At 38.0% G+C, this 27,545-nt stretch overlaps 1 protein-coding gene across 6 annotated transcripts in view; it reads left to right on the top strand.

Annotated features, from left to right (window-relative positions):
* CBLB (Cbl proto-oncogene B) overlaps positions 1-27,545 on the top strand; it is a 239,310-nt gene that overhangs the window by 189,744 nt on the left and 22,021 nt on the right. For 4 of the 6 annotated variants that reach the window (XM_070406125.1, XM_070406126.1, XM_070406127.1 and 1 more), the window contains exons 13-17: positions 3,842-3,936; positions 19,291-19,437; positions 22,848-22,945; positions 23,061-23,192; positions 25,961-26,101. In XM_070406125.1, coding sequence (XP_070262226.1) covers positions 3,842-3,936; positions 19,291-19,437; positions 22,848-22,945; positions 23,061-23,192; positions 25,961-26,101 — 613 coding nt within the window. The remainder of the gene's footprint in view (positions 1-3,841; positions 3,937-19,290; positions 19,438-22,847; positions 22,946-23,060; positions 23,193-25,960; positions 26,102-27,545) is intronic. The other 2 variants (XM_070406128.1, XM_070406130.1) reach the window with 1 other exon arrangement.

Raw genomic sequence — 27,545 nt, 5'->3', positions numbered from 1 at the left:
GTTTTTGTTTTAGGTAGGTCTATAATGCTATGAACTTCCCTCTCAGGACTGCTTTCACTGTGTTTCATAGATTTTGGATTGTTGTGTTTTCAATGTGATTTGTTTCCAGGATGTTTTTAATTTCTTCTTTGGTAAACCAGTCATTGTTTCATGGCATTCTACTTAGCCTCCAAATCTTTGAATTTTTATATTGTTTTTATTTTGGTTTATTTCTAATATTATGCCATTGTGATCTGAAAAGATGATTGATGTGATTTCAGTCTTCTTGAATTTTGGGAGACTTTGCCTGTGACCCAATATGTGGTCTATCTTTTAAAATGTCCCATGTGCACTTGATAAGAATGTATATTCTGCAGCTTTGGGGTGAAATGTTCTGAAGATGTCAATTAATTCCATCTGTTCTAGTGAGTCATTTAGGATTACTGTTTCTTTGTTTATTTTTTTGTCTACAGGATTTATCCAGTGATGTCAATGGGGTATTGAAGTTTCCTACTATGATTGTATTGCTGTCTATTTCTCCCTTGATATCTTCCAGAAGTTTTTGTTTTTATGTATGTGGGTGCTCCTTCATTGTGTGCATATATGTTTACCAGAGTTATATCCTCTTGTTGTATTGATCCCTTTAGTATTATGAAGTGGCCTTCCTTATCTCTTGTTATGGACTTCACTTTGAGGTCTATTTTGTCAGATATAAGTATTGCTACCCCAGTTTTGTTTTGTTTTTTTCATTTCCATTTGCCTGAAAGATATTTTTCTATCCCTTCAGTTTCAGTCTGTGTGAATCCCTTGTTCTCAGGTGGGTCTCTTGTAGACAGCATATATATGGATCATGCTTTTTATCCATTCAGCCACTCTATGTCTTTTAATTGGGGCATTTAGACTATTTACATTTAAAGTTAGTATTGATAGGTACTTGTTTGTAGCCATTTTCATTTTTTGTGCCTGTGTTCCTTCTCTCCCCCCCTCCTTTTTTCTTCTTCTTTTTACAACAGTCCCCTTGGCATTTTTTGCATTGCTGGCTTGATAGTGATAAATTCCCTTAGCCTTTTTTTTTTTTTTCTGAAAAATTCCTGATTTCCCCTTCAATTTTGAATGATAGCCATGCTGGATAGAGTATTTTTGGATTTAGTCCTTTACTTTGCATCACTTTGTATACTTCATTCCATCCCCTTCTGGCCTGATGTGTTTCTGTTAAGAAATCATTTGATAATCTAATGGGAGATCTCTGTAGGTAACTCTCTGTCTCTCTCTTGAAGCCTTTAAAATTCTCTCTTTGTCCTGAACATTTGCCATCGTGATTATGACATGTCTTGGGTTCTTCTTTTTTGGGACTCTCTGCTTGTGTGACTTTTTCTCCCCTAAGTCAGTGAAGTTTTCTTTCATTATTTCTTCAAATATGTTGTCTAATACTTGTTCCTCTTCTTGTTCTGTTACCCCTAATATAAGTATGTTACTTCATTTCATATTGTCCCAAAGCTCCCTTAGGCTCTCCTCCTGCTTTTTAATTTTTTCTCCAAATGCTGTTTAGATTGGTAGTTTTTTCAGCACTGGCTTCTAATTCGATAATTCGGTCCTCAACTTCTTCTAGTCTTCAGTTGAAACCTTCCATTGTGTTGTTTATTGTAGCCAAATTTTTATTTCCTCTTGATTCTTACATAGGTTGTTGATTTTCTCATCTATCCAGTTTAGAAACTGTACAACCCTTACTCTAAATTATTTTTTCTAACGTATTGCATGCCTCTATTTCATTTAGTACCCTTTTTTGGGGGGGTGACTCCTCCTTTTCTTTCTTTCAGGGGTTGTTTCTTTGTCTCCCCACTTTTGCTCTCACTGAAGGATCCAGGCTCTGAGTCACCTGGGGCCTGTGGCTACAGCGGTGGGCTTGTCAGGAGAGTCTCACTCACCAAGACTTCCTGGAGGGCCCTGGGGTTGAATCGGTGGACTTGGGGTTGGTTGTGCAGTCCCAGACTCACTTGCGGGCCCAGTTGCGGAATTGGCAGGCAGGTCACGCAATCACGGGGCCCAGGGCCAAAGTGGTGGGCTGGCAGGAGGGGAGCGCACTGCAAAACTCACAGGATCCTGCGGCCAGGGAGGCTGGGGTCCCGGTGTCCATGGGTCTGCATCTGAGGTAGCAGGTTTTAGGTCAGAGTGGCAGTAGGGCCTGGAATGGTATCTAGGGCCATTCTGGGTGGTGGTGAGGATGGGCTCCTAGTCACAGCAGCTTCCCCCTTCAAGATGGTGTGGTTACTGTGTCAGAGCCAGCTGCCCCAGGAGTGATTGAACCAGGAGCAGGTCTCCCCGTCTAGGAGAGCCCTGTCCACCAGTCCCTGAATTTGCTGCAGGATCTAACTATCACACACACACACACACACACACACACATACCATACACCTCCACACACTCCCCTTTTGCTCCCTCACTGTCTCACATTCTCTTCCTCACTGCTATGCAGCTGGCCACCATCTTCCTTCATCCCTACAAGGCATTTTTTAAGTTAATGGTTTTTATTGAACTTTGCAATGATTAATATGTAGTTAATAATTTTTTGTCTCTAGTAAATTTTTTTTAAATGCCTTGTTCTGATATTTGGTCTATAGTCAGACATCTATGATAGCATAATTTCATTTAAAGGTACATTTTCTCATAGCTTAACTATAGCATATTGAAGCTAAAGAGCGGAGGTATGAAAAAAAAAAAAAAAAGAAATGTTACTATAGTATAGGGCCTAGGTTTTAGAGTGAAACTTTAATGCTATAAAATTTAGATTGTGTAGCTTTGAAATGTAAACAATGACATATTTCAAATGTATTCCTTAAACCTGTTGCTTTACTTATTTTAAGGTTGATAGAGAAGGATATGTAGGGCCTTTTCAATTTTGCATTCTAAATCTTCAACACCACTTTAGACATATGAGGGGGACAAGAAAGTAATTGGCAGGTCATTAATTGTGTTACCTAGGACTATTCAGGGTATATTACATCCTTTTTGTATCAACATCCAACTATACCTTGTAAGTATTCACTAATAAGAGTAGGGGAAATAGGCCAATGATAAAACCCTAAAGGTTGCTTAAAGGTCTTAAAACATGTTTAAGCTTTTCTTGTGAGTATGTCTTTTCAAAGTTATGCTCTCTCTGTTTTAGTTGCTTTAATTTCAAGTTGTTCGATTAGTACAGAGCAGATGTTCAGACAGTTTCTTTAATACAACTGAGCACCCTGGAAAACAGTGACTCTCTGTGGTACCTTATGAGCAAGGTAACAATTTCGGTTTGTGTCATTTACACAAGGAAATCTATGTATGAAAGTGCCTGCACTTTGAAAGCCAGAACAGGTCTCCAGTTACTAATCGTGCTGAAGTTTGAAAGAGCAGAGGCATTTCTGGTTATACTCATGTACTGTGTTATTGAAAAGCTTAACCCCTGTTAGCCCCTGAGAGATACAACTTCGAGCACTTGGGAGGAACTGAAATAAGAATTGCACCAGTGCTACTTTTCTCTGTACTGAATCTTTACAGAGACTCTAATTTTTCAATCAAACCTGATCATGCTTGAGGAATTTTACTCTTTATTTACCTAACTCTCTGTATCTGATTTATAGAAATTACAGTATTTCTTATTACTATGTTTAAGACTCATGCTGTATTGGATTTCTTTAATGTAACTTGGTGTTACTTTGGATGGTGTGAATTATCACTATGGTGCTATTAACTCTTACGTAAATTGTATTATATTTCACTTGATTAAATAAACTGAAGTTATATATTCTTTTCAAAGTTTTTCTAAAGGTGCTATTAAGATCCTCCAGAAATTAAGTTCTAAACTAACCCTTTGATTTCCTTTCAGGTCTTTTCCAATGGTCACCTAGGAAGTGAAGAGTATGATGTTCCTCCTCGGCTTTCTCCTCCTCCTCCAGCTACTACCCTCCTCCCTAGCATCAAGTGAGTTGTATTAAATATGGAGATCATTTGCCCATGCATAAAGATATCATAAATACTGCTTTTGATGTTCTCAGTACAGAAAGTATGGGGTGAATACAAATGTATCAATGAAATGATCCAGCTGTACTTATAAACTGAAATGTCAGAAATCTAGGGCCTTCCTGGTTCTGTGCTGGTGACCACAGCATCTTGGAGACCTAACCTAAGCACTGAGATTCCACATAGAGTAGCAGGGAGAGAAAGCTGTCTTCCCTGCAGCCAAGAGAAGGTGGAGGAGCACATAGCACAGCAAACTCTCCCTTCCAGTATGCTCTCTTCCTCTGAGATACCACATTTCCCCCAGCTATGCAGTTTGACATCATAAATCATCTTTGGTTCTTCCAATTTTCTCATTTCCCAGAACCATTCATCCATTAAACCCTGTTGGTTATTGTTTTGAAGTTTGTCATATTCAGCAGATCTTCCCCATTGCACTATCTTCAGCTCATAGCTGAACAAGCCTTATACCTTATACCTCATATGATATGAGCTCAGAATTAATATCAATAGATTTTTTAACTAGAAAAATAGGTTAACCCAGGGTCTCATTAGAAAAATGGGAACACCAGAGACACAATGGACAGTTATATACATTTACCAAAATCAAACTAGGAGAAAACCAAGTCTTCTGATTCCCACTTTTCTACTCTTCATATTAATCAGGCTGCCTACTTTTCCTCCAATATATTTTGTTCTCGCAGCCAATTTCATTTAAATTATGCTTTCCCAAGATCACTTTCCTATTGAAAACACAACATTGTTGCCATAGCCGGTTTGGCTCAGTGGATAGAGTGTCAGCCTGCAGGGAGAAGGGTTCCATGTTCAATTCTGGTCAAGGGCACATACCTTAGTTGCAGGCTCCTCACCGGCCTGGCACCTGTTTGGGGCTCATGCAGGAGGCAACCAGTCGATATGTTTCTCTCACATCGATATTTCTCTGTTTCTGTCCCTGTCTTTTCCACTCTCTCTAAAACTCAGTGGGAAGATATCCTCATGTGAAGATTAAAAAAACAACAACCTCCCCCCCCCAAAAAAAAACCCACCAAAAAACAAACACAACATTGTTCTTTCTTTCCTCCTAAATTATCCTATACTCTTCTGCAGTTAGACCTACAGAATTTTACCCAACTACAATACTGTTCAGTAATTCCTAATTCTTGCCTCTAATCTTTTGATTTTTTTCTGGCTTTGTGAGTTTTTCATTGTGTTCCTATTATGCACCACTTTTTTTCAGACTTTTTATTCTAAAAGTCTGTCTCAAGCTCTATTTCTTTATGAAATGTTTTGTGACTTCTTCAGGCATAATGCTAGTAGTAAAACTGATTCTCAGTCCCCATCCCACAGTTTATTTTCTACACATTTAATTATATACTCTACTCTACTGTTTTGTAATTTTAAAGTGCCTTTTACATTAAAAATATTATAAGGTTCTCACATCAAAAACATATTCTTGTATTCTCTGATTCTCCCATAACACCTGACTGTTTTCACTCTCTACCAAGTGGGTACCAAGAATACCTGGTTGCTTGGTTGATTGACTTCATTATCTGCTAAGATTCTCATTTCTAATTGAAACTTTCAGTGCATCTTTCTTTTTCTGCTGGTCACTGAACTCCCACCGTGCATATGAATGCAGAAGAAGGATATGCTAGATATGAGCTCACAGAACATTTACAATCTACTTTAATATGAAATTAACATACATGAAATCACTAGAGAGCATTATGCTCTAAATTGTATGAATTTGAACTTTTTAGTTTTTATATAAGCTTGAGGAGAGGCTATTATAGATTTTGTAAGTGAAGGATGCTTTATAGAAAGGATGGAAATTTCCTGAATCATGGAGGGTAGGCACAATTGAGAAAGGGGGAGTGAATGAGAAAAAGCCAGAGTGTGAAATGTGACATTATTCAGGGGACAGTGGAAAACTAAGCTAATAGGCCGTTTTCCAGTGGTCACTTTTCCTGGAACTGACAGATATGTAGCAGACATAGAAGTTGGAGCATGTACACATATTCTGTATAGTAGGCTCTAAATCAGTAAGAGCATATGATACTCTAGCCTCAGGTGAACTCTGGATAAATGTATATGTACTGTAACATCTAAGTTCAGTTACCTTTGAGAATTCAGAGAACACCAGAAAATGAGGTAAATGAAACTTGCTACTTAAAGATTAAATTTTCACATTCTATTTATTAAGTTTATATTGGCAAGTGGGATAAGAGGCAGAGGTTGCAGTTTGCTTCATTTGTATTTAATAGTAAGTCTCCATCTATATATAAAAGCCTAATATGCAAAGTGTCCCCTCGGGAGTTCAGCCGACCAGGAGTTTGATTGCTCGCTATGATGTGCACTGACCACCAGGGGGCAGTGCGGAACGAAGGAAGGCCCCGGCTGGCAGCCGGCAGCTGCTAGGGACTCTACCCATGCATGAATTTCTTGCACTGGGCCTCTAGTTTCTTTATAAATAGAGTAAGAAGAATAACTTTATAGTAAAATGTATTTACTGACATTTTTGTAATACTTTCATTTGTATGTGTATGTGGATACACTTTCTCCCTCTTTACTCTTGATTTTTCCCTCAGAAACAATGCAGTTGCTTTACTTAACCAGCGAAATATTTTAGCAATGCATGCTTAACTACAAATTAGCTTTGTATTTTGCATGCTACAAATTAACCATAGTTAAGAATACAATTATTGGCTTTTAATGGCACATTTATCTCTCAAGTTTATTTTTTATTCTTAATATTAGCTAGCAGTTGTTCATTGTAGAAAAGATGGGAAGTATATAAAAGAAAGAAAAAATTAAATGCATAAATACAGGTATATACATACTCCAGATATCAATGCTCAGTTTTAATATTTTGACATTTTTTTCTTTAAGACTTTTTTTACATGATTTAGATTATATTGTAGAGATAATTTCATCTCCTCCTTTGTCACTTAATATTTAAATAAGTGTTTTTCTTAATCCTTTATGCACTGTATTTATTATGAAACCAGCATATAATTCCAAAGTGAACATTAAAATAAAATCAGATCGACCTGACCGGTTTGGCTCAGTGGATAGGGCGTCGGCCTGTGGACTCAAGGGTCCCGTGTTCGATTCTGGTCAAGAGCATGTACCTTGGTTGCGGGCACATCCTCAGTTGGGAGTGTGCAGGAGGCAGCTGATCGATGTTTCTCTCTCATCGATGTTTCTAACTCTCTGTCCCTCTCTCTTCCTCTCTGTAAAAAATCAATAAAATATATATTTAAAAAATAATATAAAATAAAATCAGATCTGGTCCCAGACCTGACTCCAATGTTAAGTATTTGTCTGTATCTGAGTAAGGGCACTTCTCTGGGCCTCGCTTTCTCCCTTTACTGAAAGCAGGGATCCATTTACTTACATGATCTCCAAAATCCTTCTGAGCTTCAACTTTTTAGGTTCTATGAAATATTTTAAGGGGTGCTTATCTGTTGTGTTGATTATATATCAAATATTTGGCAACTTGAATATTTATTTATAGTTGGTTAGTTGTGTCCCGTTGCTAAAGCCAGTCTGAGTTGGATACTGCCCTGCTTTTTTAAGTTTTTTTGATATTTTGTCAACTATTGCCTCATTTGAGTTTATAACCAGAGTATAATGAGTTCTATAACCATAGAACAGAGGGCAAAATGTAACTCACTGAAATAGGGAAGTTGGATGGATGTTCAAGTACCTATTTGCATATTGGACTCTTAGTGCCTGTTTCAAAAATCAGGCCAAAGGAAAATTACACATTACTACCTAACATAGACTTCTGCAGTCTCACAACTGTTAAAAGCCCCAGTGTTGAATTCAGTAATGTCAAAGCTAGCATTTACCTTTAAATCTATCCATGTTCTTGTAAATGTTTACTGAGGTGTAATTGTTAAAGTATATAACACTGTTCTGATTCCCACTTACTTGATAAAAGAGGCTACTCTGTGATGTTTACTTTCTTGTAAAACTGTGTGCTTGCAGTTATGTGACTTATTGTGTATTACCTCTTGAGACCTAAAAGAAGCTATAATTTCTCTTTTAAAAATATTGTCATAAAAGCCAAAACTGTACTAGTGTGTATAGACTTACTTATTTTTTTCTTAAATGGTTTTCTAAATGGTTTCTATTTAATTAACATTGATATTTAGCTGCAAATATAAAATTTCAAATATAACCTTGAGATATGGGTACTTATTATTTTGGGGTGGGAGGAAGAATAAAAAAATCCTATGTGGATTATGTTTACTTTGTAGTGTAAATTTTTACTAAATTATATTTAATCTTAATTTGATTTTTTCAAAATTAAACTAAATATAACCTTAAACAGTTAAAATATTTATTTTATTTAAGACAAAATAAGATATTGGAAATAAGCAAAATAATATTGCAAGTAATAGTGGAATAATTGTTTCCAGGTAAGAGAATGTTCTAGAATGCTGAGGAACGTTGTTTGTTTATTTTTATAAGAATACTAGAGGCCCGGTGCACAAAAATTTGTGCACTGGGGGGGGGGGGGCGCGGGTCCCCCAGCCCGGCCTGTGCCCTCGCGCAGTCTGGGACCTCTCGGAAGATAACGACCTGCTGGCTTAGGCCTGCTCCCGGGTGGCAGAGGGCAGGCCCAATCCCTAGGTGCAGCCCCTGGTCAGGCTCAGAGCAGGGCCGATTGGGGAGTTGGGGCGCCACCCTGTCATGCACAGAGCAGGGCGGATCGGGAGGTTGCGATGCCACCCTCAGTCACACTCAGGGTAGGGCCGATTGGGGGGTTGGGGCACCGCCCCCTGTCACACTCAAGGCAGGGTCGATGGGGAGGTTGCAGCGCCGCCCCCTGTCACTCACAGAGCAGGGCCAATCAGGGGGTTGGGGCGCTGCCCCCTGTCACTCACAGAGCAGGGCCCATCAGGGGGGTTGGGGCTCCGTACCCTGTCACGCACAGAGCAGAGTCGATCAGGGGGTTGGGGAGCTCCCCACTGTCACTCACAGAGTAGGGCCGATAGGGGAGCTGGAGCACCGCCCCCTGTCACACACAGAGCAGGGTGGATCAGGGGGTTGGGGCGCTGCACCCTGTCACACTCAGGGCAGGGCCAATGGGGAGGTTATGGCTCTACCCTGTCACACACAGAGCAAGGCCCGTGGAGGGGGGTTGGGACGCCACCCTCTATCACCCACAGAGCAGGGCCAATCAGGGGGTTGGGGCACCGCCACTGTCACACTCAGGGCAGGGCCGATGGAGAGGTTATGGCTCTACCCTGTCACACACAGAGCAGGGCCCGTGGGGCGTGGGGGGTTGGGGCACCGCACCCTGTCACACACAGAGCAGGGCCGATCAGGGGGTTGGTGTGCCGCACCCTGTCACACACAGAGCTGCAGGGCGATCAGGGGGTTGGGGAGCTCCCCCCATCAGGCACAGAGCAGGGCTGATCAGGGGGTTGGGGCGCCTTCCCCTGTCACGAACAGAGCAGGGCGGATAGGGAGGTTATGGCTCCGCCCCCTGTCACACACGGAGCCGCAGGGCGATCAGGGGGTTTGAGCGCTGCCCTCTGTCACGCTGATCCTTTGCCAGGAGGCCTCGCAGCTCTGCTGATCCCAGTGCTGGGAGGCATATTACCCTTTTACTATATAGGATAGAGGCCTGGGGGCTGGCTGGTTTGACCTAAAGGGCGTCCTGGATCAGGGTGGGGGTCCCCACTGGGGTGCCTGGCCAGCCTGGATAAGGGGATGATGGCTGTTTGCAGCTGGTCACACACCCTTCAGGGTGGGGGTCCCCACTGGGGTGCCTGGCCAGTCTGGGTGAGGGGCTGAGGGCTGCCTGAAGGCTGGTGATTAACTGAAGCTCCCAACCGCTCCTTTTTTTCTTTTTTCTTTTATTCTGGGCCAGCTTTAGCTCTGGCTCTAGCTCTGAGGCTTCCGCTGGTTTGTTTGCGTTCTATAATCGAAACAATGTATAACTTCAGCTCTGAGATCCCGGCCGTTTGTTTAGCTTCTATATTTGTTAGAATGTTTCAAACTGCCGGCTCAGAGGCCGGCAAGGCAGGCGGGGAACATTGGAGTCCGCAGCAAGCAAGCCTCATGTTCCCTTCCAGCTGCCTGGCTGCCGGCCGCCATCTTTGCTGACAGTTAATTTGCATATACTCACTGATTAGCCAATGAAAAAGGTAGCGGTCGTACGCCAATTACCATGTTTCTCTTTTATTAGTGTAGATTTTTATGTGTCTGGTCTTTTAGAGATGGATCTTGTGTACTTTTTGACCTATTAAGATTTCAAATACACATGAACCAATATTACTTGGTTTATATTTTTGTACAAAGGCTCTTTTGTTGTTGGAGGTGGTGGTGTTGATTATTGTCATATACTTTTCTAAACATATAAAGTTGCTAATGTTTTAGGTTCAGTGAATAGAGAATCAGATTTGGCCTAACTATTCTATTTTCATTCAGTTGCATGTTCTGACTGGAGATATAGTGTGAACAAGATAGAGCCCCATCATCTTTGGAGTCGATGCTCTAGTTAGGGGGAACAGAAAGGAAACCAGTAGCTGTGGTATACTGTCAGGCAGTGGTAAAAGCTAGGAGGGAGAGTGAAGGGGTACATAGTGATAGAGAGCTTTATGCTTTAAATGAGCTCATTGAGAAAGGTAATATTTTAACAGAAACCTGCAAAGGAAAGAAAGAGCCAATAGGTTGTCTGGGTGAAACGCAGGAACAGAACTCAAATTCAAAACAGTAAGGTCAGTGAGTCAGACGGGCAATGCAGCTAGAGTTGAACAATGTGTGCAGAAGTTAACTCCTCTGCTGCGTTTAATGCCATGCTAAGAACTTTGATTTGGTTAGTTTTAGGAGCCATTGGAAGGTTTTAATCAGCATTATGCCCTGATCCTGGTTTGTGTGTTTAGAGTTTCACTGGCTGCTCTGTGGAGAAGAGTATTTAGGAGAGCAAAAGTGGGAGCAGAGAGACCAGTGGAGACTTGCAGTCATCTGATGGGTAAACCAGTGAGAGATGGCCAGGGCTTTGACTGACATGATACTGGTGGAGTTACATGGTCAGCTTTGGGTTGCATTTGGATCCAGTAATGCCTGTTAATAAATTGGATGTCTCTGAGGTATGATAGTCAGGGATGACACTTATATAGGTTAAAAAAAAAACACAACTTGGTGAATGTTTGGTGTCATTTACAAAAGTGGGGGATATCAAAGACAGGGCACGTGTGGGAAGGGGTAGAGGTGGTAAAATTACTAGTTATGGATCTGTTGAGTTTGAAATGCCTGTTAACACAACACACATATTCAGACAGAGATGTTGAGGGGATAACTGGCCATACCATCCAAGCTTTAAACTTAATATTATATTCAGGCAAATATTTCAATTAGTATGTGTCATCAAGTTGGCTCCAACACTGGTGACCCTACAAATGAGTGAACAGTTTCATCTTAGGGTTTCCAAGGGGAAAGAAAATGCAGTAGTATTGCCTTCTGCTGCACAGTAAGTCCAGCCCAGGTTTGTTAAGGTCCGTGGTTTAGCACATCACCAAACACCTATGACATGTAAACGCCTTGCAGGGGGAAATTTCAGTAGGTACTATCTAAAGCTGATAAATTCATTTCTACATGGCTTGCGCCAAATTTAGTAGATTGGTTACATTTCTAGACATATGAATGTAATTTAATGAGATTTTTAACAATGTAGGAACTTATATATTTAAAGTATTACCTTCAGGATAACTACATATTCTTTACCCCTGAAATGATGATATCATAGAAAACATATTTAGAACATTTCTGTGTAGCAAAATTTTAGTAAACATCACTTTTTATTAGTTATTATAATAATTTCCCTTTATATACTAAACTGCTGGGGAAAATAAACTAGAAATGTAGATTTGTAAATGCAGCCTCAACTACTGCCACCTTCTAGTAAGAGTCATTTAAGAGGTCCACACCTGGGCACGTGTGTGTGCCAGGGAGTGTGGTTGTCTTTAAATAGTGGTGCATAGATAGGTAAGTGTAAAAATGTAAAGCTAGACCAGTTTGACTGAAATGATGGGCAAATTCATTGTAAGTTTTTGTTTTATTTTGCTTTCTTTTTTAACTAGAGAGCAAATGACAGAAAAAGAAAAGAAGAAAAGTACTAAGCTACAGAAGCTATTAAAACAAATATCACATTGTAATTTTTAAAAACTTCGGGGTAATGAGCCTGATGGACATTTTTCATCTTATATATGGTGTACAGCAGTCTACATTTTCTTATGCTTAAAGTCAAAAGAGCAGGAAAACATTTTCTGTTATTATGTAGGCAATGTATACTACAGTTTTACATTAATCCAGTTCAATTAGAGATGTTGAGGGGATTAGTATCACCGAGTTAAATATAATGTGGTGAAAACTTTTTTAATGGAAGTTACAGCTATAATTAAGAATTACTCTGTTTTATTAACCCTAGTGAACCCTAGTGAGTGAACATTGTTGGTTTTTTATTAATCCTTGTACCAGCTTTCATTCTGTTACCTTAAAATCCTTTGAGACTTGCTAAGTTGATGTACTATTTTTTTAATTTTATTTTATTGTTTAAAGTATTACAGATAGTAGTACATATGTCTCCTTTTTTTTCCCATTGACCTTCCCCCGGCCTCCCCTACCCCCTGGCACATATTTTTGTTTATTATTTTGCCTTTGCTAGATAGAAAAGTGCACTATTACCAAAGCTGGCAGTCCCCTGTAAGTAACAGTTGGCATGGTATAGAGGGGGTGGTGTGAGACAGGTCCTTCTTTCCACTTTGTTCGTTGTGCTCCCTATTACATTTTTCTTTCATTGATGGATCATGTAGAAATGTTTGTGCATTTGGTTTGCACCCAATGATATTATTCAGTATTTGAAATTCAGACGTAATTTATAAATCAGTGTGATTATGCAGAAAAAGGGTTAAATTTTGTTTAAACCTCCTACAAAGCAGCTGGACTATCCTAACATAAGTTTTCTAGTGTTTTGTTGGGGAATTGCTGGAACCTAGTTGTTGGCACATGGATAAGAAGAATTGAGGGCTGCAAGTATATCATTTTTAACTAGCCTCAACTAAAAGAGCAGTAGTGTGTGAAAAGGGTACAAAATAAATAATACGGGCATTTGGAGGATGGCTATAATCTGGGTGGGGAAATGCCACTAATTCCACTAATCTTTCATTTTCTCCAACTAAAAGCTATGATGGGAACTGGTATTAACATTATCCCAGTAGTCTGACCAATCTGTTACCTGTAATTTATGATCACAAACAATTAGGCAGTCTTCATTGGACATGTGAGCCACTGGATTCTGTTTAAAGATGCAGTCTAAACCATATTCCCTATACTGTCTCTTTTTTGTCCCACGGAGGTGTAATCCACCATATATTCTCCATTTCTCCATGAACATATTGATCTGTTGATAGAAAATGTGTAGGGTTAGAAAGCGATTTTATTTTCATATTAAGTAAGGACATGTTCACGTATTCCACCACATCCAAGCATTTCTTATGTTTCTGTTAACATTTCTCCATAGGCTCAAATGAATGAAATAATGATTTGAAGGCCTCTAAGAATATTAAGCATATTTGTTTGTAAAAAGATGCTTATGGCCAATATTTTGAAAGAGTTAAAATAAAATTTTATTATAAAATACGATATTTCCAGTTGTTATTAAAGCATAATTTATTTGCAGTAAAACTCACCCTAATGTTTAATGTACAGTTTTGTGAGTTTTAACAAATTCATAGTCATGTAATCACCACCACAATGAAGATCTAGGACAATTCATTATTCAGTAAACATCCCTCTGTGTCTTGTGTGAATTTCTCCTCTCACTGCAAACCCATGGAAATTACCAGTCTGATTTATGTCCATATAGTTTTGCTTTATCCAGAAGGTCATAAAAATAGAATCATACAGTATGTAACCTTTTGAATCTGGTTTCTTTCTTGGGGAGCATAATGCATTTGAGATTTAGCCATGTTGTCAGGTGTATCAATAGTTTGTTCCTTTTATTGATCAGAGTAAGTATTCCATTGTAAAGCACATCTCCACTGAGGAACATTTGGGTCATTTTTCTTTATTTTTTGCTATTGTAAGTAATGCCACTTTAAATATCATCATGAAGTCTTTAATGTTTGACATGTATTGGAAAATTAGGGTATCAAGAAAGGTACAAGTTTCCTCAACATTTATCTTTTTGATTGCTAAAGCAAACCCTAAAAGTATTAGAAGTAATGCTGGTCCTGAAGAAGTTAATTTAAAAATGTAACTTGAAATTTGTTTCTCCAATTTAAAAATAAGTCAGTGAAAATGCATATAATTTAAGCATATGAAACCTAATAATATGCCACACTGACTTTCCTTGGAACCCTCAAAATTAATACATATATTATAAGCCTTACTCTGATATATCGGGGAAATGACTCACATGTGGCACATGTGTAGCCATTTCAAATTCAACTATAGTTGGTGTTCGCACTTCTCCGGGCTATTATTTCTCTGAGTTAGATATTTCCTCTGTTAGAATTGGGATAGTTACAAAAAATATGGACCAATTTCCATTGCAGGCTCTAAAGATTCAGTTTTTTTTTTTTTTAAATATATTTTATTGATTTTTTACAGAGAGGAAGGGAGAGGGATAGAGAGTGAGAAACATCGATGAGAGAGAAACATCGATCAGCTGCCTCCTGCACATGTCCCACCGGGGATGTGCCCGCAACCAACGTACATGCCCCCGACCAGAATCGAACCTGGGACCCCTCAGTCCGCAGGCCGACGCTCTATCCACTGAGCCAAACCGGTGCTGGCAAGATTCAGTTTTAATAAAATATTTTTAAATGCCTTTTCTTTATACTTAAAAAAAGAATCTTACATGTTTAAAACCAGAAAAATAACATATTATATTTAAAATGCTTTTGTAGATTATGAAAGGATCCTAAAAATGTTTTTTCTCTTTCCCTTAACAGCTTGGTCATGTATTTCTCTAATAACCATTCATTATTTTCCTCTAAAAGCTTATGGGCACTCCCCTACATAGATACCATGGCAGACCTTTGTTGATTCAGGATCTGCTCTTAAGTATTTTGCAATTCAAAACAGAAATAGAAGAGAGACCTAGGTGATTATATAAAAAATATAATGTCAGTGGGCAAGCATATACTAAATACACACAATAGAAAAGACATGTTTGTGTCAAGGGCAATGTCACAGGAGGTTCATGTATAGAAAGTGAAGATGGATGTTTCTACTTTTCTTTCTTTCTGAAAAAGTGGGTGGACTAACCGAGGTATAAACAATTGCTCAACTAAAACCTATATAATTTTATTAACCAACTAGAGGCCTGGTGCACAAAATTCGTGCACTTGGGGGGTCCCTCAGGCTGGCCTTTGCCAATAGTTGGTTTTCAGATACATTCAGTCAACAAGGCCAGCCTCTTTAGGCTTCAGAGGTATGTTGTGCCAATAGTTGGTCTTCAGACATATTCTGTTGCCAATGCCAGCACGGGGGAGGGACCACGAGGAAGCGGGCTCCCTCCTCTCTCCTGTCAAGGTCCAGGGTACAGGTGAATAGGATTTGGGGTTGTCAGGGTGCCAGCAGAAAGCTAACCAATGGCTGATTCCACGAGGAATTCAGCTCCCTCTTCCCTCCTGTCAGGGCCAGGAGTGGGGGGGCCGACTGGGGGCGGGGCCATCCAGGGGAAGGAGCTGCGGGAGGTTGGGGGAGCCGACCAGCCCGGATCCAGCCAATTGGACTCCGCAGTGCATGAGTAGGGTCCCTAGGCCTGGCTAGTGATCAGGGCCTATCAGGGCTTTCCTTCCCCTGGCTGCTGACAGCTGGCATCGCCCCCGCCTGCCACTGCTTGCCATCTGTGCAGCGGCACCGCCTCCCCCACTCCCCCACCACCAGTCGCCTCATGACAGGCGTGGGGTGCAATTGCTTGGCTGGCCTGGGCCTCCCTCTGCGGGGCGATTGCTGGCCGGCCCCACCCACCCACCACAGTGTTGCTGGCCGGTGGCCTGGACCTCCTTCTGTGGGGCAATCGTGGGGCGATGGTGGGGCCCCCCAACCAATCGCATCGCACCTGCCTTGGCTGGCCTGGCACCAGTACGTGTCACAGCATAGTCACCTGGAGGGTTGTTCTCTGTTCGGCTGTTCCGTTGATTTGCATATTATGCTTTTATTATTATAGGTGTCACCCCAGTAAATTTAATAAAAAAGAATTGCTCAAATGAAGAGAAGGAAAGAACTTGCTAGGGTGATGTCTGAAGTATGTTATATAGGTAAAGCCAATGGGATTTGTAGAAGGCCCTCCTCTGATTATACATTGTTCATATGGAAAATAATATAACAACAAATAAATAATAATACAAGAATAATCTCTGTGTTTCATGTATTCACAGCTATAGACCTGCTTTTGCCCACCCTGTATGCCTCACACCAGGAATATAGGATGCTGTAGCAAGCATGTCATAGTCGTAGTCCGCCAGCCGTGACTTTGACATGCTTCCAAGGAATGCACCTATGCGCCTTCAGTTTCAAAATATAAAAATCACTAAGAATAGCGTTAGATCACATAGTCTTTGTTTGTTTTAAATGTGTACACGAAGAAAATGGATGTATTACTCAGTGATGGCTCAAATAACTAGCACACAATGAATTTTACAAGGTTGTGGTGAGGACGGCTGTACATATTTGAGAGTATGTGTCCTGTGCATTACCAGTGTATTAGCTCAGCAGTGGCAGCCACAGTGCAGAACACTCCGTCAGCGTGTGATGATAATATAAAGAAAGTGAAGCAATAGGTGTAAGTGGTAGGATGGTTCACTTGGCATCTTTAACTTGGAACCAGCCAAATAGAATTTGCTTCATTTTATTTAACTGGTATCCTAAAATTTTCCCTTACACTAAATCAGTGGCTGCACATTTTCCCGTGTCCCAAAGTTAGATATTTTCTCCAGAAGTAAAGTAAATGTACATGATTGCTAATGAAAATTCTTTAATTATTTTACCACTTATTTAGTTGCAATTTAAATTGAACCTACTTCTTGAATGAGTTTGTGAAGAGGAAAAAAAATTCCCACATATAATTACACATATTGTAATTGTTTGCATGAATCAAGATTTCTCTTTTGGTATTTTGTATACAACTTCTTTATCTTCATTGTACCTTCCTCTTCCAGTCTATTTTTAATTAAGACTATTTTTTAGAGCAGTTTTAGTTTCAGAACAAAACTGAGGAGAAGGTACAGAGATATCCTCTATGCCCCCTTCCCAGTCAAGTGCCTAGCCTTCCCTGCTTTGATTTTCATTTCCTTCAGAAATACTCCCTCTGTTGATTTGCAGGAGAGAGAGAGAGAGAGAGAGAGAGAGAGGGGGGGGGGGGGAGAAGAGAAGAGGAGGGGAGGGAAGGGGAGGGGAGGGGAGGGGAGGGGAGACGGAAGGGAGAGAAAAGGGTGGCATTCTTTATCAATGAAGAGAAAATATAGAACCAGCCGCAACTGATGTGATTTCAAAATTGTCTATTCTAGTCTCATAATGCAGTGCTCCTTTAAAAACTTAAATCTCCGGAAGTCGCCTGCATCAGGCAGGTAGTAGAACATTCCTGACATTGATATGATTGTTGAATATTTGGTCAATAGGTCTTATTCTTTACACAGTATATATTTGAATTGCATATGAAAAAAGTTTCATTATGAATGAAAGTATTAGGGCATAGAAAGGGTATATAATTTTCTCATTTCATTTAGAACCAACCCACTCTGGTCCTTGAGTTAGCTAAATTGATATGTTCATGTTTATAAGAGTTTGTGGAAAGGTTGTGTTTGAAATCCCTGCTCTAATCAAGTCATCAAGTTGCAGTCCATATCCTCACTGGCCTTCATTTGGAATGTACAACTCCCAAGGTTACACCATGGAAGGGGTAATCCTTAGTTTATTAATAAGGTTATTAGCTTGTGCTCCAGGCACTGACAGTGGACTTGGTCACTGCATCACTGTGCTTTCATCCCACCATGAACTGTCATTTGAATTCCAAGGTCGCTCAGACAAGAATTCAAAATCAGTATTGAAAAAGTCTCCAAAGATGGGTAAAAATATACTTTTGAAAAATCTTATAAGAAATTTTTCTTTGATTTCTGAACTTCCTAGAGACTCAGATATCATTAAAACTTGAAAACCTTCAGGTTTTCAAAGCATCTTATAATGGACACAAAGAAAGCCCTTAAAATTGTTTTCATTCTAACTAGTGAGAAGATCAAAGTGAAAGTTATTTCAGGCTTGCTTGATGGCGAACATACCAAAGGACTCTTGCTCCCTCTACAGAAGGTGCTTCAAAATTGCAGACACAAAGATATTTTATTTTTATTTTTTAATTTAATGAAATAGATTTGCCATGAAGTTCATGATGATTAACAAAAAGTTTTGGCTCCATATGTATCTCCAATGTCTTGCAAACTGGTTGGTTGTCCTAAAGTTGATCAGGATAGGTTAGTGAGTTTCTAATTTGGCATTTCTCTCTTGCATCAGCAAGGGTTAAACTCCAGTAGCAACAAATGTGAAAACAGAAGGTTTTTGTTTGCTCGGCTTTGTTCAATTTATTTACTTTCATGGATGAATAAAATGCTTGAACATATATTAGGTGATCATCTTACTCATTTTCATTTAGGGAATTTAAGCCAAAAAAATAATGTACTGTACCTCAACAACTTAATTAGTTTTCTCATTATCTACTTCTAATTATTTTGGTCATTTTTATTTCTTGGTTGTATTTGGAAAAAAAAATATTAATTTGAACTGTGACTTCACAGGAGGAAGAATTGTTTCATTTAATTAAACTGGATTTTTTTTCAACTATATGTAATATTTACAAAAGACAGAAAGTTTGACCTTTCTATAAGAACTTCATTAATATATAAAGCTCCCATGCATATACATATAAGTTATCTTAATTTACTGATGTAAGTTAAATTGGAACAAAATATTAATATTTTAGTAGCTTTGGTTTGAACAATTTTATGCATTTTCTTTTACAACTCCAAGATTATTTTGACAGGTTACTAGTTTTTCTTACTGTGACATTTAAAATTATAAGTATAACAATTCTTTTATTTCATCAATAGAATCTTAACAAAAGATTGAACATTCTTTTCTTTGTATGTAGCATAAGAACAGCCCTTCTTCTATTACCTTGTAATTAAAAAATGAATACACATGACAAAGTAGCTTCTTTAATTTGATTATGTCACATCAGACGTACTTGTTCTAAATTAGTATGCTTATACTAGACTGGATTTTTTTTTCCCCCTCTGGTAGGTGTACTGGTCCATTAGCAAATTGTCTTTCAGAGAAAACAAGAGACCCAGTAGAGGAAGATGATGATGAATATAAGATTCCTTCATCCCATCCTGTTTCCCTGAATTCACAGCCATCTCATTGTCATAATGTAAAACCTCCTCTTAGGTAAGAATGTGGGCACCTTTTTAATCTTCTCACTTCTGCATATACATTATCATTTTTAAGCAATTAAGTCATATCTATTTATTAAAAATCCTTGCTTTCTTGCTCAAAGCCTCTTCTTTCTATATACTGTTTTTTGAATTATTTTCAGAAAAAACTAAAAGATAGATTTTTCAGCAAGTCCTTTGACTAATTCAGTTGACCAGTAAGTCTAACGGGACATTTTGTTGCCCTCTCTCCCTAAAAACAAATTGTACTCTGATCAAATTTTGTTGATGGCTACCTATAGTAGTGATTAATTCATGAATTTTCCATAAGCCAATTTCAATCCATTTTTATAAGTTCTAAGTACATATCTCATGAGGAAAAATTTGTGCTTAGAAACTAAGGTATTATGCCAACCATCCTTAGAATTTTTCTTCATGACATAAAGAGTAGTGTAATTTCTATTCATTTCCCATCTTGATGTGCTACCTCCTTCTATTCAGATCTTGAAGGAAAAGAGAAAAAAACCCTAAAACTTTTTCTCTTAACTGCCTTTTATCAGGTACTATCTATCTCCCTTTTGCTTGGATCAAATAAGAATGTGAGGAATAGTGTTTTTTCTTGTCAGTTATTTATTCTCACTACACTGGAGACATCCTTGATTTTTGAAGTAGCAGCTCCATTGAAGTATATGAGTTATTAAAAATGGGTGTTGTGTATTGAAATATTAGCTTGTCTTTATTTAATTGAATTAGTAAACCATAATATATTATTATTTATTTTTTTAAAGCCTGACATATATGAGGTATTCAATAAGTGAAATCTCAGTTTCAAAACTTACTTTCTAAGCCTCAGTTTTCTTTGTGTAATAACGTCCCTGGAGCTGTGCTGGGAACATAAACTGGGGTTCCACTGCTGCTGTGGCCCAGCCTTCTGCCTGCCAGTGTCTCTTGATTGAGAGATAGGAGAGCCGTTGAACACTTCAATCATCTATGCCATCTTTACTGAGTGTACTGTTTCCTTTTGAGGTCTAGTCAGTCAACGGAAAGCATTTTATGTGTGCAGTGTTCCCTTTTCAGATGAGAAATCTAAAAATGTTCTTAATGCCTTTCTCTGAGTATTGTACTGAGACAGAAAATGCAATGCTTGGAAAAGAAAAGCAACTCTTCATTTTAACCAAAGATCTGTCTTAATGAGTGATCCTGGTTGGAATTATCAACACTCTGCTGAGTTATTAACTGGGATTATTAACATTCTGAAGTCCAGGGCTTCATATTTCAAAGCTAATTGCTGGTGTTTTAGACATTTGCTGCTAAAATAGTATCATTAAGAAGACAAAGAAATAACTTCAAGGCATTTATTGTATCAGGATAACCAAGTGTCTACTACTCTTAAAAGAGAAAAAAAGTTATTCCTTTACATCAAATACAAATTATTACAATTTTCAATTCCTTTGACTCTTACAAATGTGTAGTAATTTTTAAAAACTGAAATAAGGTGAAATATTTCTGTCTACCTGGTATCTCATTATTTTTCATTGCTGGAGAAGTGAGGGGTATAATTTTAATATTTTAAATTTTAATTGTCACATCATATTGGATGAGCTATTTGATGGCAGGCCTCCCAAATCTAGAAAATAAAATTGAATTATGTCCACCATTACCATCTTTGTACTGTTATAGAGAAGTAATAAATGTTGATAATCCCTAAACTTAATTGGAGTGCATTTTTTATCTAATTTGTTCTTGAAAGCTGATGGATGAAGTATCTTCTTATGTCCTCTACAAAACACTCTTTAAGCTTAAACAGTTCTTTCTCCTCTGTTCCTCCTTACCCTTTGGAACATCAGAAGAAGCAAATTGTCAATATGTGGGAAAAGTTAAACAGTAGATGAATAATTCAATTGAGTTTCAGTAAAAATCCATCATTATTATGAAAATTCAATACATGCTAACTATTTTTAAATGAAACATCTCTGGCCCCTTGAAAAGAGGTGGCTACCTGAGAGAATGGAAATGAATTACAAATTAAGCACTCTTGCAATAACTATTTAAATATCCACTATCTCCTCCATTGTGTATGTAATTCTATTTTGCCCCAAGAATTCAGAGTAAATTAGAGAAAAGTAAAATCTAAACTCTGCTTTCTATATAGCTCTTTGTGAGCAGAAGTTGATGAACAGAGTTCATTGTTACATAGCTATATTCTGAAGACAACACATGGTCTGTATCTTCTCTTCCTGTTGCTGTCTTCCCATGCCCCAATTTTACCCATTGTGTTCATAGTATGATTTCAACAGCAAAAATAATTTTTAGTATTATTCTTTATAGACACCTAGATCAAAATATTTGTTGTGTACCCAAGACTTTTGCTAAAGTCATTTTTGTACAGTTGTCAGAACTGCCAGTGTCTTGTTCTTGGCAGCAGTGAAATTATACTGTAGACTCTAGGTCTGAATATGCCTATCAGATTTTTTTAATGACTTCTTTTAATATGTTGTTTTTGTTTTTTTTTTTAGAGAGAGAGAGAGAGAGGAAGGGAGAGGGCTAGAGAGATAGACACATAGATGAGAGAGAAACATCAATCAGCTACCTCCTGCACGCGTCCTACCGGGAATCGAGCCTCCAACCCGGGCATGTGTCCTGACTGGGAATCAATCCATGACCTCCTATTTCATGGTTGGACGCTGAACCACTGAGCACACCAGCCAGGCTGCCCGTCAGAATTTTAATGCAATTACTGATCATTTAATATTATTCTCCATCTTTGTTGGGCTCTAGTTTGTTATAAAGACAGCTCAAATTACAGAAATAAAAATATGTTAAATAATGTATTTTTTTTGCTTTATTACATTTTTTTCTTCAAAAGCTTGACAAAGTATTAGTGAACTCTTTCAAAACAGTATGTTAATTTCAAAGATGTGTTTCAAGTACAACAGTTTTTGTGATTATTGTAATTCTTAGTTTCACTTAAAAAAGATAATTTGTGCCCTGACCAGTTTGGCTCAGTGGATAGAGCGTCAGCCTGTGGACTGAAAGGTCCCAGGTTCAATTCCGGTCAAGGGCATGTACCTTGGTTGTGGGCACATCCCCAGTTGGGGGTATCCAGGAGGCAGCTGATCAATGTTTCTCTCTCATCGATGTTTCTAACTCTCTATCCCTCTCCCTTCCTCTCTGTGAAAAATCAATAAAATATATTTTTTTTAAAAAAGATAATTTGTGTTCCATGGATATTCTACTTTATAAAAATATTTGGGTAAGAGTATCTAGATAATATTACTTGTACTTTTCCCAGAAAAGCAACTTAATTATATTTATTTTCAAACTTTATTATATGAGCTGGGTTGCTAGTTCCCATCACCCTCCCAAGTGACTTTTAAATGGAAAGTAATTATCCTTATGATTTTTATCCTCTGATCTCTGCCATAGGTCTTATGATAATGGTCATTGTATATTGAATGGAACACATGGTACATCTTCAGAGATGAAGAAATCAAACATGCCTGAGTTAGGCATATATATAAAGGGTATGTATAATACATATTCTCTTGGTATTCTACATCTTAATGGTCAGAATTTAAAGGCAAAAGTCCATGCCAATGTTGAACTGAAAATACATTAAGATTTTGTGTTATCCTCTAGGCGATGTTTTTGATTCAGCCTCTGATCCAGTGCCATTACCACCTGCCAGGCCTCCAACTCGGGACAATCCAAAGCATGGTTCTTCACTCAACAGGACGCCCTCTGATTATGATCTTCTCATCCCTCCATTAGGTTGAAACCTTTTTTAAAAATTTCTAACAAGCCACCCTGCCTCTTCTTTCAATTAGTATCGGAATTATCAGAAATCAGAGTTCCTTGTAATGCAGACTCACTAGGTTCTGAATCTGTCTGAATTAGAATGGATTCTTCAGGTGATGGTGCTCTCAAGTTCATGTGACCATTATTCCATTCAGAGAATTGAAGTAATGGTGTCAATAGCTGGCCCTCAGACTTTTATCAAGTTATATCTTCATGTACTAAATATAGTCTACAAAAAAATCTATGAGAGCATTGTTCAGGCACTTGTGTTCTAGTAGATTTGAAGTGGTCATCTGAAATTTTCTTTAAGTACAGTTTTTAACAAATGTGTACTGTTTCTTTCAGTATAAGTTGATCTGGTCCCACTTAGTTACATTATAGAAAATTATATATTTTATTGTAGAGAGCTGAGAATAAATTATCTTATCATCATTGCAAAGATTTATAAAAAACAGATCCAACAAATCTAAATTTCTTTGTTTCAAATTTTGATATGAAGAAGCATACTTTGTGTTTGGTGTGGAACACCTGTGTGGAAGTACACAGGTGTGTATGTATGCTAAAGTTGGCTGGCTGTGTTAATTCCTTAAGTCTAGGTGGGAAGTTTCTTGCCCTATTTTTAGAGGAAGTCAACTAGAACCTTCACACACATTAAGGCTTTACAATAACAGGTCACCATAATGTAAAATAATGTATGCTGAAGGTCCATTTATAAGCTTCTCTGAAATATTAGAATACCAGAAATGTGAAGTAAACCTTTTTATTTTTTTCCTCAAGCACCATCAACCAGTGTTTCCAGTTACACTATTGCAGTGTCTTTTACTCTCCTATTCTTTTTATTTTACACTTGAAACCTCTCCTGTCTTTTCAGTAGTTCAGTGCTTTATTCTCACCTACATGAACGACAAGTCTTCTAACTTCTTTATGTGGTATTTTTCTCCCTCCTTCTTCCTATTCACAAATATTTGACCTATTACCCAAGTCTTCAGGATCTAGATGATCACTGTCCAATAGAACTTCATGTGGTGATGTAAGGGTCTATATATTCACATGTGTGATGGCGGAACTGAATTTTAGTGAAATTTAAACTTAATAGCTACATGCGCATGGTGACTACTATATTGGGCAATACAGACAATGCTCCAACTTGTCTTTTTAACCCCACTTTCCTCTGGACATCTCATGCTTTATTCACACTGTTTACTCTGTCTAAAAGACACCACCTTCCCATTTGACAAATATTTTTGAGCCACTGATAGCCCAGACCTTCTAGTTCTTCGTAACACCTTGCTTAATGCCAATTTCTTCATTTCTCTTCCCTCTTAAAATGAATCTCTCACTGTGGGACCTATGGAACTTTCATCTTGAATCATTAGTGAACTTGTCTTAGATCTCCTTATGGACTCTAAGCTCTTTGGGTCACATCCTTATGATTTAGATCTTCACGTTACCTATGTGCCTGGCATGGTGCCCGACACTTAGGGCTAAAAAAGTATTTGAATGAATCAGATAATTTAGCAGATAGCTTAAGGTTGGAATGATAACAGAACTACCTCTCCTGTACCTTCACATATTTTTTTTTAATATATTTTGTTGATTTTTTACAGAGGAAGGGAGAGAGATAGAGAGTTAGAAACATTGATGAGCGAGAAACATCGATCAGCTGCCTCCTGCACATCTCCCACTGGGGATGTGCCCACAACCCAGGTACATGCCCTTGACCGGAATCGAACCTGGGACCTTTCAGTCCGCAAGCCGATGCTCTATCCACCGAGCCAAACCGGTTTCGGCTCCTTCACATATTTTAAGTTAGAAAAATATTTATGATCATTAGAGAAAATACCTTCAGTATTTTTTTGCAAAGCAAGCTGTATGAATCGTAAAACTATTTTCTTTACGTATACCTTATTGTTTGTCAGTAAATTTAAATATGTGTGAGTTTTTGTTACTGGAATATGTGGCTGTTTATTTATACACTGTTTCATTCACAGACCATTTGAGATTGCTTACATACTCTGCAACCTAATTTTTTTAAAGAATCAATATAAGGGGAAATGTGCGTAGACTAGTACATATGGCAGGGGGAAATAGACAAAAGCATGCCACAGTGTTCTGTAGTTGCTAAAACTGGGAAATATGCAAATATGAGTAATTAGCTTTGTGACCACACAACGTAGTTCTATATTTAACTGTTTCTCTTTAGAGATATATTGTAATAAAAAAATATATTTTTCTCCTGTAGGTGGCTATTTGCTGTATATTTTGATAATGAAATATATGGAGCATTAGCTTCAATAAATTACAACCTAGTAGGATAAAGTTTAAAAGATAATCTATTCTGTGACATTAAATTTTTGTGCATAGTGTGATTTTCTAATTAGAGGCTGTTACACAAAAGGTTTAATGTGACATACTTTTTAGTTCAAAATTCTAGTGTCTTAATATTATAAATTTCACAGGTGAATAGTAAGCTGTTTCATAACCTGTGGTGCTGCTTTTTAATAGAAAGACCTGGGAAATAGGAAAAGTTTGCACACACGTGTGTGTGTGTTTCTGGTTTTCTGCTTCCATAGTCCCGCAAAATAATTAACTCCCATTATCAAAGTTGGTGAACAGCTGGATAAACACTGCAGGTGAAGTTCTTTATAAGCAGCAAGAGAAAATCAATCATTACTTTGGCCTGATACTGTGTTTTGACTAATAAAGTTCTGCTGTTGATACTGACCTTTCTTTAAATGCAGGTGAAGGTGCTTTTGATGCCCTCCCCCCTTCCCTCCCACCTCCTCCACCTCCTGCAAGGCATAGTCTCATCGAACATTCAAAACCTTCTGGCTCCAGTAGCCGGCCATCCTCAGGACAAGACCTTTTCCTTCTTCCTTCAGGTAGGAGAGAAACTTTTCACTTAAAGCAAAAATATTTCTAAGGTCATACTGTCAAATGAGTAATTCATTGGTTTCTATCTCCCTGGGGGGTTGGGGGGGAAGAAACCCTGGGAGGGAAATAGCAGTTGGGCAGGTTTGTTTGTCAATTGATTGGTTTAATTGCAAAAGGATTACAAAAATAGCAAAAGCAATAGGAAGAATAGAATGTGTAAATGGTGCTATAGACATCATCCCAGTCCAGATAACACCCTTATGTTACCAAGGCATCCCTGAGAACCAGAGGGCTCCATGATTGGGCTAATAGTGATGGGGACAAAATATAGACTTTGTCTCCGATTCTGAGTGCAGTAATTTTTTTTTTTTTTAGTAAGTTTTAAAATTTTTACTACGTATATTTTAGGGGCATAATTTCATTCAAAAACATATTTTGGTAAATTATGTTATAACAGTGATAAATTTTTCTGAATGACCTTCATTTTATTGTTTTGTTACTATTTTTATTTTTAAGTAATCATTAGTAACAGTATTGAAAAGTATTCATGGGGACTTGACTGTGACCTTTATAAAGTGGTGTCATGATGTGGCTACCAAGGGAGCTTATGCTATGACGCTGACAAGTCAATCAGGGTTTTTGCCTGTAGGAAGTTTTTAGATTACTGCTTCAATTTCATAGTAGATATCAGTCTGCATAGATTTGCTTTCTTCTTGATTCTGTCTTAGAGGATTGTATGTTTCTAGGAATTTGGTTCTTCCAAGTTGTCCATTTTCTTGGAATATAATTTTTTGTAGTATTTTCTTATAATCATTTATATTTCTGTGGTGCCTGTTGTCACCTCTCCTCTTTCGATTCTATTTTTCTTAGTGAGTCTGGTTAAAGTTTTAACAATGTAATTAGTCTTTTCAAAGAACCTCTTTACATTGTCTTTTTAGACTATATTTCTATTGTTTCCACTCTGATTTTTCTTATTTCCTTCCTTCTACTCTTTTGGGTTTTGTTTGTTCATCTTTTTCTAGTTCCTTTAGGTGTAATGTTAGATTGTTTATTTGAGATTGTTCCTGTTTCTTGAGGTAGGCCTGTATTGCTATATATCTCCTTCTTGGAACTTCTTTGGCTGTGATAGATAGATTTTGGGGTCATTGTGTTTTCATTTTTATTTGTCTCCAGATATCTTGATTTCTTCCTTGATCTCACTGTTAAATAGTATGATAAGTTATATGTTAGGATTCATTGTTCAGTAGCATGTTATTCATCTTCCATGTGTTTGTTTTTCAGTTTTCCTCCTTTAATTGATTCCTAGTTGCATACCACTGTGATAGAAGATGCTTCATTGGACTTCAGTCTTTTTCAATTTATTGAAACTTATTTTTTGGCCTACTTTTTGATCTATCCTGGAAAATGTTCTACGTGCACTTAAAAAGAATGTACATTCTTATACTTTTGGGG

The sequence above is a fragment of the Myotis yumanensis genome, unplaced genomic scaffold, assembly GCF_028538775.1.
Source record: "Myotis yumanensis isolate MYYU_CA2020_CCGP unplaced genomic scaffold, mMyoYum1.0.hap1 SCAF_2, whole genome shotgun sequence".
In the NCBI taxonomy this organism is placed as follows: Eukaryota; Metazoa; Chordata; class Mammalia; order Chiroptera; family Vespertilionidae; genus Myotis; species Myotis yumanensis.
Note: the sequence above shows the minus strand (reverse complement) of the source record. Positions and strands in the feature narration are given on the sequence as shown.